This window comes from Crinia signifera, chromosome 6 (assembly GCF_055691185.1).
Source record: "Crinia signifera chromosome 6, ASM5569118v1, whole genome shotgun sequence".
Lineage (NCBI taxonomy): Eukaryota > Metazoa > Chordata > Amphibia > Anura > Myobatrachidae > Crinia > Crinia signifera.
In genome coordinates, this window is record NC_139222.1 from 286,725,088 (window position 1) to 286,738,427 (window position 13,340).

At 49.9% G+C, this 13,340-nt stretch overlaps 1 protein-coding gene across 1 annotated transcript in view; it reads right to left on the reverse strand.

Moving 5' to 3' along the window:
• CFAP58 (cilia and flagella associated protein 58) overlaps positions 1-13,340 on the reverse strand; it is a 96,690-nt gene that overhangs the window by 61,929 nt on the left and 21,421 nt on the right. Inside the window, 3 exon segments of the mRNA XM_083149863.1 lie at positions 7,975-8,134; positions 8,350-8,487; positions 12,243-12,437. Of these exon segments, the coding sequence (XP_083005989.1) occupies positions 7,975-8,134; positions 8,350-8,487; positions 12,243-12,437 (493 nt within the window).

Here is a 13,340-nt window from a genome sequence, read left to right on the forward strand (position 1 = left end):
AGATGGTGAGGTATAATTACAGGCACTCCACAGAGTCAGGCGAGGGTATATATCACAGATATAGTGTTCCCACATCTGGGGTACAGGGGCCTGTCACTAGACAGATAGAGAGGTATAATTACAGGCACTCCACAGAGTCAGGTGAGGGTATATAACGCAGATATAGTGTCCCCACATCTGGGGTACAGGGGCCTGTCACTAGACAGATAGTGAGATATAATTACAGGCACTCCACAGAGTCAGGTGAGGGTATATAACGCAGATATAGTGTTCCCACATCTGGGGTACAGGGGCCTGTCACTAGACAGATGGTGAGGTATAATTACAGGCACTCCACAGAGTCAGGTGAGGGTATATAACACAGATATAGTGTCCCCACATCTGGGGTACAGGGGCCTGTCACTAGACAGATGGTGAGGTATAATTACAGGCACTCCACAGAGTCAGGTGAGGGTATATAACACAGATATAGTGTTCCCACATCTGGGGTACAGGGGCCTGTCACTAGACAGATGGTGAGGTATAATTACAGGCACTCTACAGAGTCAGGTGAGGGTATATAACACAGATATAGTGTTCCCACATCTGGGGTACAGGGGCCTGTCACTAGACAGATAGTGAGGTATAATTACAGGCACTCCACAGAGTCAGGTGAGGGTATATAACACAGATATAGTGTCCCCACACCTGGGGTACAGGGGCCTGTCACTAGACAGATGGTGAGGTATAATTACAGGCACTCCACAGAGTCAGGTGAGGGTATATAACACAGATATAGTGTCCCCACATCTGGGGTACAGGGGCCTGTCACTAGACAGATGGTGAGGTATAATTACCGGCACTCCACAGAGTCAGGTGAGGGTATATAACACAGATATAGTGTCCCCACATCTGGGGTACAGTGGCCTGTCACTAGACAGATGGGGAGGTATAATTACAGGCACTCCACAGAGTCAGGCGAGGGTATATAACACAGATATAGTGTTCCCACATCTGGGGTACAGGGGCCTGTCACTAGACAGATGGTGAGGTATAATAACAGGCACTCCACAGAGTCAGGCGAGGGTATATAACACAGATATAGTGTCCCCACATCTGGGGTACAGGGGCCTGTCACTAGACAGATGGTGAGGTATAATAACAGGCACTCCACAGAGTCAGGTGAGGGTATATAACACAGATATAGTGTCCCCACATCTGGGGTACAGGGGCCTGTCACTAGACAGATGGTGAGGTATAATTACAGGCACTCCACAGACTCAGGTGAGGGTATATAACACAGATATAGTGTTCCCACATCTGGGGTACAGGGGCCTGTCACTAGACAGATGGTGAGGTATAATTACAGGCACTCCACAGAGTCAGGTGAGGGTATATAACACAGATATAGTGTTCCCACATCTGGGGTACAGGGGCCTGTCACTAGACAGATGGTGAGGTATAATTACAGGCACTCCACAGAGTCAGGTGAGGGTATATAACACAGATATAGTGTCCCAACATCTGGGGTACAGGGGCCTGTCACTAGACAGATAGTGAGATATAATTACAGGCACTCCACAGAGTCAGGTGAGGGTATATAACACAGATATAGTGTCCCCACATCTGGGGTACAGGGGCCTGTCACTAGACAGATGGTGAGGTATAATTACAGGCACTCCACAGAGTCAGGCGAGGGTATATAACACAGATATAGTGTCCCCACATCTGGGGTACAGGGGCCTGTCACTAGACAGATAGTGAGATATAATTACAGGCACTCCACAGAGTCAGGTGAGGGTATATAACACAGATATAGTGTCCCCACATCTGGGGTACAGGGGCCTGTCACTAGACAGATGGTGAGGTATAATTACAGGCACTCCACAGAGTCAGGCGAGGGTATATAACACAGATATAGTGTTCCCACATCTGGGGTACAGGGGCCTGTCACTAGACAGATAGAGAGGTATAATTACAGGCACTCCACAGAGTCAGGTGAGGGTATATAACGCAGATATAGTGTCCCCACATCTGGGGTACAGGGGCCTGTCACTAGACAGATAGTGAGATATAATTACAGGCACTCCACAGAGTCAGGTGAGGGTATATAACACAGATATAGTGTTCCCACATCTGGGGTACAGGGGCCTGTCACTAGACAGATGGTGAGGTATAATTACAGGCACTCCACAGAGTCAGGTGAGGGTATATAACACAGATATAGTGTCCCCACATCTGGGGTACAGGGGCCTGTCACTAGACAGATGGTGAGGTATAATTACAGGCACTCCACAGAGTCAGGCGAGGGTATATAACACAGATATAGTGTTCCCACATCTGGGGTACAGGGGCCTGTCACTAGACAGATAGTGAGGTATAATTACAGGCACTCCACAGAGTCAGGTGAGGGTATATAACACAGATATAGTGTCCCCACACCTGGGGTACAGGGGCCTGTCACTAGACAGATGGTGAGGTATAATTACAGGCACTCCACAGAGTCAGGTGAGGGTATATAACACAGATATAGTGTCCCCACATCTGGGGTACAGGGGCCTGTCACTAGACAGATGGTGAGGTATAATTACCGGCACTCCACAGAGTCAGGTGAGGGTATATAACACAGATATAGTGTCCCCACATCTGGGGTACAGCGGCCTGTCACTAGACAGATGGTGAGATATAATTACAGGCACTCCACAGAGTCAGGTGAGGGTATATAACACAGATATAGTGTCCCCACATCTGGGGTACAGGGGCCTGTCACTAGACAGATAGTGAGATATAATTACAGGCACTCCACAGAGTCAGGTGAGGGTATATATAACACAGATATAGTGTCCCCACATCTGGGGTACAGGGGCCTGTCACTAGACAGATGGTGAGGTATAATTACAGGCACTCCACAGAGTCAGGTGAGGGTATATAACGCAGATATAGTGTCCCCACATCTGGGGTACAGGGGCCTGTCACTAGACAGATAGTGAGATATAATTACAGGCACTCCACAGAGTCAGGTGAGGGTATATAACACAGATATAGTGTTCCCACATCTGGGGTACAGGGGCCTGTCACTAGACAGATGGTGAGGTATAATTACAGGCACTCCACAGAGTCAGGTGAGGGTATATAACACAGATATAGTGTCCCCACATCTGGGGTACAGGGGCCTGTCACTAGACAGATGGTGAGGTATAATTACAGGCACTCCACAGAGTCAGGCGAGGGTATATAACACAGATATAGTGTTCCCACATCTGGGGTACAGGGGCCTGTCACTAGACAGATGGTGAGGTATAATTACAGGCACTCCACAGAGTCAGGTGAGGGTATATAACACAGATATAGTGTCCCCACATCTGGGGTACAGGGGCCTGTCACTAGACAGATGGTGAGGTATAATTACCGGCACTCCACAGAGTCAGGTGAGGGTATATAACACAGATATAGTGTCCCCACATCTGGGGTACAGCGGCCTGTCACTAGACAGATAGTGAGATATAATTACAGGCACTCCACAGAGTCAGGTGAGGGTATATAACACAGATATAGTGTCCCCACATCTGGGGTACAGGGGCCTGTCACTAGACAGATAGTGAGATATAATTACAGGCACTCCACAGAGTCAGGTGAGGGTATATATAACACAGATATAGTGTCCCCACATCTGGGGTACAGGGGCCTGTCACTAGACAGATGGTGAGGTATAATTACAGGCACTCCACAGAGTCAGGTGAGGGTATATAACACAGATATAGTGTTCCCACATCTGGGGTACAGGGGCCTGTCACTAGACAGATGGTGAGGTATAATTACAGGCACTCCACAGAGTCAGGTGAGGGTATATAACGCAGATATAGTGTCCCCACATCTGGGGTACAGGGGCCTGTCACTAGACAGATAGTGAGGTATAATTACAGGCACTCCACAGAGTCAGGCGAGGGTATATAACACAGATATAGTGTCCCCACATCTGGGGTACAGGGGCCTGTCACTAGACAGATGGTGAGGTATAATTACAGGCACTCCACAGAGTCAGGCGAGGGTATATAACACAGATATAGTGTCTCCACATCTGGGGTACAGGGGCCTGTCACTAGACAGATGGTGAGGTATAATTGCAGGCACTCCACAGAGTCAGGCGAGGGTTTATAACACAGATATAGTGTCCCCACATCTGGGGTACAGGGGCCTGTCACTAGACAGATGGTGAGGTATAATTACAGGCACTCCACAGAGTCAGGTGAGGGTATATAACACAGATATAGTGTCCCCACATCTGGGGTACAGGGGCCTGTCACTAGACAGATGGTGAGGTATAATTACAGGCACTCCACAGAGTCAGGCAAGGGTAAATAACACAGATATAGTGTTCCCACATCTGGGGTACAGGGGCCTGTCACTAGACAGATGGTGAGGTATAATTACAGGCACTCCACAGAGTCAGGCGAGGGTATATAACACAGATATAGTGTCCCCACATCTGGGGTACAGGGGCCTGTCACTGGACAGATGGTGAGGTATAATTACAGGCACTCCACAGAGTCAGGTGAGGGTATATAACACAGATATAGTGTCCCCACATCTGGGGTACAGCAGGGGCCTGTCACTAGACAGATGGTGAGGTATAATTACAGGCACTCCACAGAGTCAGGCGAGAGTATATAACACAGATATAGTGTTCCCACATCTGGGGTACAGGGGCCTGTCACTAGACAGATGGTGAGGTATAATTACAGGCACTCCACAGAGTCAGGTGAGGGTATATAACACAGATATAGTGTCCCCACATCTGGGGTACAGGGGCCTGTCACTAGACAGATGGTGAGGTGTAATTACAGGCACTCCACAGAGTCAGGTGAGGGTATATAACACAGATATAGTGTTCCCACATCTGGGGTACAGGGGCCTGTCACTAGACAGATGGTGAGGTGTAATTACAGGCACTCCACAGAGTCAGGTGAGGGTATATAACACAGATATAGTGTTCCCACATCTGGGGTACAGGGGCCTGTCACTAGACATATGGTGAGGTATAATTACAGGCACTCCACAGAGTCAGGCGAGGGTATATAACACAGATATAGTGTCCCCACATCTGGGGTACAGGGGCCTGTCACTAGACAGATGGTGAGGTATAATTACAGGCACTCCACAGAGTCAGGCGAGGGTATATAACACAGATATAGTGTCCCCACATCTGGGGTACAGGGGCCTGTCACTAGACAGATGGTGAGGTATAATTACAGGCACTCCACAGAGTCAGGTGAGAGTATGTAACACAGATATAGTGTCCCCACATCTGGGGTACAGGGGCCTGTCACTAGACAGATGGTGAGGTATAATTACAGGCACTCCACAGAGTCAGGTGAGGGTATATAACACAGATATAGTGTCCCCACATCTGGGGTACAGGGGCCTGTCACTAGACAGATGGTGAGGTATAATTACAGGCACTCCACAGAGTGAGGCGAGGGTATATAACACAGATATAGTGTTCCCACATCTGGGGTACAGGGGCCTGTCACTAGACAGATGGTGAGGTATAATTACAGGCACTCCACAGAGTCAGGTGAGGGTATATAACACAGATATAGTGTTCCCACATCTGGGGTACAGGGGCCTGTCACTAGACAGATGGTGAGCTATAACTACTGGCACTCCACAGAGTCAGGCGAGGGAATATAACACAGATAAATGTGGTGTAAATGTCACATTGTAAAACTGGGGTGGGTGAGAAGCCGTCCTCCAGCTGTTGCTGAACTACACATCTACACTAGGAGGGGTTGGAATTAGGCTGCAGGAGGGGAAGTTAGAGTTCAACACTAGGGGGAGGTTAGATTGTGGGAGGTTAAGGTTAGGCATTAGGCAGAGGGCTTGGGTTGGGCTGTGGGGGGTGGAGTCAGGCTGTGGGAGGGGAGGTTAGGGTTAGGCATTAGGGTAGGATTTGGTCAGGCACTAATGAGAGGGTTTGATTTGAGCACTGGGGAGATTTGGAGTTGGGGTGCGGGAGGGGATGTTAGACTTATGCACTACGGGGAGGGTTAGGCTGTGGGAGGGGAGGTTAGTGTCAGGCACTATGGGGAGGGTTAGGCTGTGGGAGGGGAGGTTAGTGGCAGGCACTAGGGGGAGGGTTTGGTTAGGGCACTGGAGGGGGTGGAGTTAGGCTGTGGGAGAAGAGGTTAGGGTTAGGCACTACGGGGAGGGTTAGGCTGTGGGAGGGGAGGTTAGTGGCAGGCACAAGGGGGAGGGTATGGGCACTGGAGGGGGTGGAGTTAGGCTGTGGGAGAAGAAGTTAGAGTTAGGCACTACGGGGAGGGTTAGGCTGTGGGAGGGGAGGTTAGTGGCAGGCACTAGGGGGAGGGTTTGGTTAGAGCACTGGAGGGGGAGGAGTTAGGCTGTGGGAGAAGAGGTTAGAGTTAGGCACTACGGGGAGGGTAAGGCTGTGGGAGGGGAGGTTAGTGTCAGGCACTAGGGGGAGGGTTTGGTTAGGGCACTGGAGGGGGTGGAGTTGTGCTGTGGGAGAAGAGGTTAGAGTTAGGCACTACGAGGAGGGTTAGGCTGTGGGAGGGGAGGTTAGTGTCAGGCACTAGGGGGAGGGTTTGGGGAGGGTTTGGTTATGGAGGGGGTGGAGTTAGGCTGTGGGAGGGGAGGTTAGTGTCAGGCACTACGGGGACGGTTTGGTTAGGGCACTGTAGGGGGTGGAGTTGTGCTGTGGGAGAAGAGGTTAGAGTTAGTCACTACAGGGAGGGTTAGGCTGTGGGAGAGGAGGTTAGTGTCAGGCACTAGGGGGAGGGTTTGGTTAGGGCACTGGAGGGGGTGGAGTTGTGCTGTGGGAGAAGAGGTTAGAGTTAGGCACTACGAGGAGGGTTAGGCTGTGGGAGGGGAGGTTAGTGGCAGGCACAAGGGGGAGGGTTTGGGGAGGGTTTGGTTATGGAGGGGGTGGAGTTAGGCTGTGGGAGGGGAGGTTAGTGTCAGGCACTAGGGGGAGGGTTTGGTTAGGGCACTGGAGGGGGTGGAGTTGTGCTGTGGGAGAAGAGGTTAGGGTTAGGCACTACTGGGAGGGTTAGGCTGTGGGAGGGGAGGTTAGTGGCAGGCACAAGGGGGAGGGTATGGGCACTGGAGGGGGTGGAGTTAGGCTGTGGGAGAAGAGGTTAGAGTTAGGCACTACGAGGAGGGTTAGGCTGCAGTAGGGGAAGTTAGGGCTATGCTGGTAAGGGTCAGGCATTAGGTAAGGGTTACAATTGGGCACTGGGGGGTGTTGAAGTTAAGGTGGCCATACACGCTGCGATAGCAATGCGATGCGATGCGCGCTCCCGCGGGCATCGCATTGCACAGTACAAAAAGTATGTGCTGCCCGTACTATCTGTACTGCTTTCGGATCGCATCGCACGCACATTGCATGCAAAACGCATGCCGTGCGATGCGATCTAGCCCATAACGCATGCGATTCTCACAGCGTGTATGGGCACCTTTAGACTACAGGAGGGGATGAACGGTTGTCACCAGGAGAAGGTATAGGGATAGAGGTTCACCGTACCACTGGAAGCACTGTTTGATTATCTTGATGTCAGTGCCAGATCCGGAAGACACCACTGGAGCCGGGACCCAACTTGCTTGATAAATCAAGGACTATTTGTCGATATTCTAATCATGTTGGCATTTCATCACTGACAACATAACTAAGGTCAATGTCGATATGCCAACCATGTCGATACTCTCATTTCAACATGAATCCTATACCGCACCCGCTATACGAGTCTTGCACATCAGTGAATTGCAATTATGGCAAATGTGACGGTGGCCGTTAACGTATCAATATCCAGGTCAGGTGACTCTCCTGTGGAGGTCATGTTTGGAGAGTGGTATCACAGCGTCAATGACAAACATGTATGGTCTAGAGAAGAGGAGAAGTTCCTTGTCCCCTATAGTGTGGTATCACTACGCCCAGCCAAACTCTAGAACAGCCATATCAGGCGGATGGGACTTTACCTCTTTCCAGCCCAGAGATCTGGTTCTTTAGGGTCTCTCTCTGCTGCTCCCCTTCCGTCTTCTGCTCCTCCAGCTGTCTGTATTTTCTCTGTAGGGATTCCCTGACCTTGGAGAGTTTGGAGATCTCCTGGCGCATGTGGTGGGTCTCCTCTTCCCTAGACTGACCACCAGGAACAACATTAATGAACACAGGGCACACAGGCCGGTTTAGGCAAATAGGCAAAGCTCATGTACAGTAAGGTCCAGGAACAGAGAGATGATTTGTATGTTGTCCCAGATAAACCATTTAGACTCCAGAGTCACCCTCCACCACCACCACCACGATGGCATCTAGTAATGAGTAACCATACGGTACAGGAAGGAAGGAAGGGTCACCTTTAGTTCCAACTGCTTCTGCTGATTGTCCTGCGTCAGCTGCTCGTTGGACATGATGTGCTGCTCGTTCTCCTGCTGAAGCTTGCCGTTCCTGACCTGGAACTGCTCCAGCTCCTTCGCCACTCTCTCATTTAGGATCTACGAAAGTCATCAAATAAAGACGTGTGTGTGAGATGGAAGACGATGTTCCACATTCTCACAATTACAGTAGAGCGGCTTGTTCTGCGCACCGATGGTCTAATTCATGTTGTAAGCAGATACAATGGAGGTTTTCTAGACTACAGAGCTGCTAATGACAATCAACTTTGCATGCGTGCGGGGGGGGGGGGGCAGGGGGGAATAGCGACTGAAGTGCGTACAGATCGTAAATGCAATGTGGGTGTAAATGCAATGTGGTCGTACATTGTCATAGATGCAAACCAGTGGAAGTTCAATACTGACACAGACAGAACTTAGAGACCAGTGAGGAAATCAGAAACCAGTAACAGTCCTTCATAAACCATCAAGAAATCAACATTAAAGAAGAAGAGATCAGGGAGAGACCAGTGGATAAAGACAAGACCAGTGGATAAAGACAAGACCAGTGGATAAAGACGAGACCAGTGAGAGACCAGTGGATAAAGACAAGACCAGTGGATAAAGACGAGACCAGTGGATAAAGACAAGACTAGTGGATAAAGACGAGACCAGTGAGAGACCAGTGGATAAAGATGAGACCAGTGAGAGACCAGTGGATAAAGACGAGACCAGTGGATTAAGACGAGACCAGTGGATAAAGATGAGACCAGTGAGAGACCAGTGGATAAAGACGAGACCAGTGAGAGACCAGTGGATAAAGATAAGACCAGTGGATAAAGATGAGACCAGTGAGAGACCAGTGGATAAAGACAAGACCAGTGGATAAAGAGGAGATCAGTGAGAGACCATTGGATAAAGACAAGACCAGTGGCTAAAGAGGAGATCAGTGAGAGAGCAGTGGATAAAGATGAGAACGGTGTATACAGATGAGACCAGTGAGATACCAGTGAGAGGCCAGTGTATAAAGACAAGACCGGTGGATAAAGACGAGACCAGTGGATAAAGATGAGACCAGTGAGAAACCAGTGGATAAAGATGAGACCAGTGAGAGACCAGTGGATGAAGAAGAGACCAGTGGATAAAGACAAGACCAGTGAGAGACCAGTGAGAGACCAGTGGATAAAGACAAGACCAGTGAGAGACCAGTGGATAAAGACGAGACCAGAGAGAGACCAGTGGATAAAGAGGAGACCAGTGAGAGACCAGTGGATAAAGACAAGACCAGTGAGAGACCAGTGGATAAAGACGAGACCAGTGGATAAAGAGGAGACCAGTGAGAGACCAGTGGATAAAGACGAGACTAGTGAGAGACCAGTTTATAAAGACAAGACCAGTGGATAAAGGCGAGACCAGTTTGAGTCCAGTGGATAAAGACAAGACCAGTGAGAGACCAGTGGATAAAGACGAGACCAGTGAGAGACCAGTGTATAAAGACGAGACCAGTGGATATTGATGAGACCAGTGAGAGACCAGTGGATAAAGATGAGACCAGTGAGAGACCAGTGGATAAAGATGAGACCAGTGAGAGACCAGTGGATAAAGACGAGACCAGTGGATAAAGACAAGACCAGTGAGAGACCAGTGGATGAAGAAGAGACCAGTGAGAGACCAGTGTATAAAGTCAAGACCAGTGGATAAAGACGAGACCAGTGGATAAAGACGAGACCAGTGTATAAAGTCAAGACCAGTGGATAAAGACGAGACCAGTGGATAAAGACGAGACCAGTGAGAGACCAGTGTATAAAGACGAGACCGGTGGATAAAGACGAGACCAGTGAGAGACCAGTGAATAAAGATGAGACCAGTGAGAGACCAGTGGATAAAGACAAGAACAGTGAGACGGGGAATAATGAGGATAAAGCAGTGAGCGCACTGGTGGGGATATCTGTATACACATCCTGCATTAACAACCTCTCATTACATCACACAGGAGATGAAGGGATACCCCCAGGGGCAGTTCCTATAGTAGCACTGAGATCACATAAATCATCTGTGACCGGTGTAATAACCAGGCCGGTATTGGGCCCCCATCACTAATAGTACAGGGGCCGCTGCTCAGCAAATATTGATTGCAGACCTATGACAAATGTTCCTGCCATTAGTATTACGTGCTGCCCTGCATGCCTGCTACATCGCTGTCCATCATATATAACCAACATATAGGTGGCCCATTCTCTGCAGCAGAGGAAAGCTGCCGTACCTGTGATGTCACTTCCTGGCAGTGATGTCACTGCACCAGCTGTAATATTCCTGCTGCAACTTACAAATGGAACTGCTGTATGGAAGCATCGGTTCAGCGTAACAACACAGATAGGCACATGTGCGGACCCCCGGAGCGAACGCCTTTGGCGTGTTCCACACTCGCTGGGGCGTTTGCTCAATAGCGGGAGGGAAGGGCGGAAGCTGCATTTTATGGGTGCGCCTATAGAAACGATGGGCGCACCCTTGTGAATGCAGGTGTGTCTATGTCTGCTTGATGGGGGGGGGGGCGGCTGATGTCACAAGACGTCAGCGCCCGCCCCTAATTTGTCGGGAAGCGTACACTGGTGACGTCAGTCCAGGCTGACATTTCTTTAGGAACGCTGGAGAATTCATTGGATGGTGAGCGGACATCGAATAATTTCTCCTCCGTGCATCCGCCAGCAGATGTGTAAGGGAATGCATGTTGCGGATTCGGGCAGCGTGGGGGGTGTTTACCTGTTCCCTAAGCTGCGAATAGCGCAAGTGTGAATCAGGCCCAAAGAACCATGGGGGGCTGGGGAGATGATGAGGGCTGGAGGATGAGGATGATATCGCTTGTAGTTCACTGTGCTTCTTTTGGCTTGCAATGCATTGCGCGAGTCCGCATTGTTCCCATCGCATCTAGTTCAGATCGCACGCTGTTGTCGCGGTAACGCATGCCATGTACACTAGTACAAAGTGCACCTAGCACACATCGCACCGTATGGCGGCACCGGCTAAGGCCTCGGATCCGCAGGGGACGTCCGGGCCAATGGATCTCCCACCACACCTCGGATCCGCAGGGGACAGCCCTATTAATGGATCTCCCACCACACCTCGGATCCGCAGGGGACGTCCGTGCCAATGGCTCTCCCACCACACCTCGGATCCGCAGGAGGCACCCTATTAATGGATCTCCCACCACACCTCGGATCCGCAGGGGACGTCCCTACCAATTACTCTCCCACCACACCTCGGATCCGCAGGGGACGTCCGTGCCAATGGATCTCCCACCACACCTCGGATCCGCAGGGGACGGCCCTATTAATGGCTCTCCCACCACACCTCGGATCCACAGGGGACGGCCCTATTAATGGCTCTCCCACCACACCTCGGATCCGCAGGGGACGGCCCTATTAATGGATCTCCCACCACACCTCGGATCCGCAGGGGATGTCCGTGCCAATGGATCAACCACCACACCTCGGATCCGCAGGGGACGTCCCTACCAATGGCTCTCCCACCACACCTCGGATCCACAGGAGGCACCCTATTAATGGATCTCCCACCACACCTCGGATCCGCAGGGGACGGCCCTACCAATTACTCTCCCACCACACCTCGGATCCGCAGGAGGCACCCTATTAATGGATCTCCCACCACACTTCAGATCCACAGGGGACATCTCTACCAATGGATCTCCCACCACACCTCGGATCCGCAGGGGACATCCCTACTAATGGATCTCCCACCACACCTCGGATCCGCAGGGGACGGCCCTATTAATGGATCTCCCACCACACCTCGGATCCGCAGGGGACATCCCTACTAATGGATCTCCCACCACACCGGACATCTCTCATTGGCTCCTGTACCTTCTGTTCTTTGAGCTGCTGTTCCAGCTTCTGCAGATCCTCCTTGGTCTTCTGCAGCGTCTGCTGTAGAGACTTCATCTCCCCCTGTTTATTGTCCAGCTCACTCTGCACATTCTTCAGATCCTTCTCCAGCTTCTCCTTCTTACGGGTTTCCCGGGAAGCCTCGTTCTGCCGCACCTGGATGTCTTGTTGCAGCTAGAATTAAGCAGCGTAGATGCTATTATCTTTTGCGATGACATATTACACAGTTACATACTTATCACATGAATTACAGTAAATACATGAAACAGAAGGTAAATATTACTCGGCCAAATCATGGGGGACGATTCATACATAAGATAGGAATAACAATTGTAGCTGCTGGTAGGGGTTCCTCCTCCCATGCTTCAGAACTTAACGTCCCCATACACAATGTGATATGGGGTGGATCGCATCGCAATGCATGCATTTTGCATGCGATTTGCTTGCGATGCGAAGCGATCCGCGGGCAGTACTAAAAGTGTGTGCAGCACATACTTTTTGTTGCATTGCATGCTGCTATCGCAGGGGTATGGGGACCTCTACTTTTATGGTACTAACTAGTAGACATAGGGGGCGATTCCGCTTCAGCCGCTGAATAGTAAAAACCGCTATTTGACCATTTTCACATGAGCAAAGGCTTAAACTGGCGTGGGATTCTGGGAAATTAAACTGCAGTCTCAACAATGATACGTGCAAAGAGAAAGAAAAAATGTGTCCCTAGTATGGTGCACCTAAGTTACTTAAAAATTAACTTTTATTCAGTTATTATTAAAAGGCTGCAAAATATAATCTAGAAAAACATACAACATATAGTGATATTTGGACACAACGAAGACAGTGATCATTTTTAAAAGGAAAGGGTGGTGAGCAAAAGTTAATTATCACTGTCTCCGTTGTGATTTTTAAAATTTTTTGTGCCAAAAACCGCAGAAATCGCACTTTTTCCCGAATTCGCATATTTAATGAGATGCGAAAAATGGCAAATACTGAAAGTGCGATCTTTAGTCACGTCGGAACTCGCATCAAGATGTTTTCTTATTGAAAAGTATACAATTCGCATATTTAATGAGATGCGAA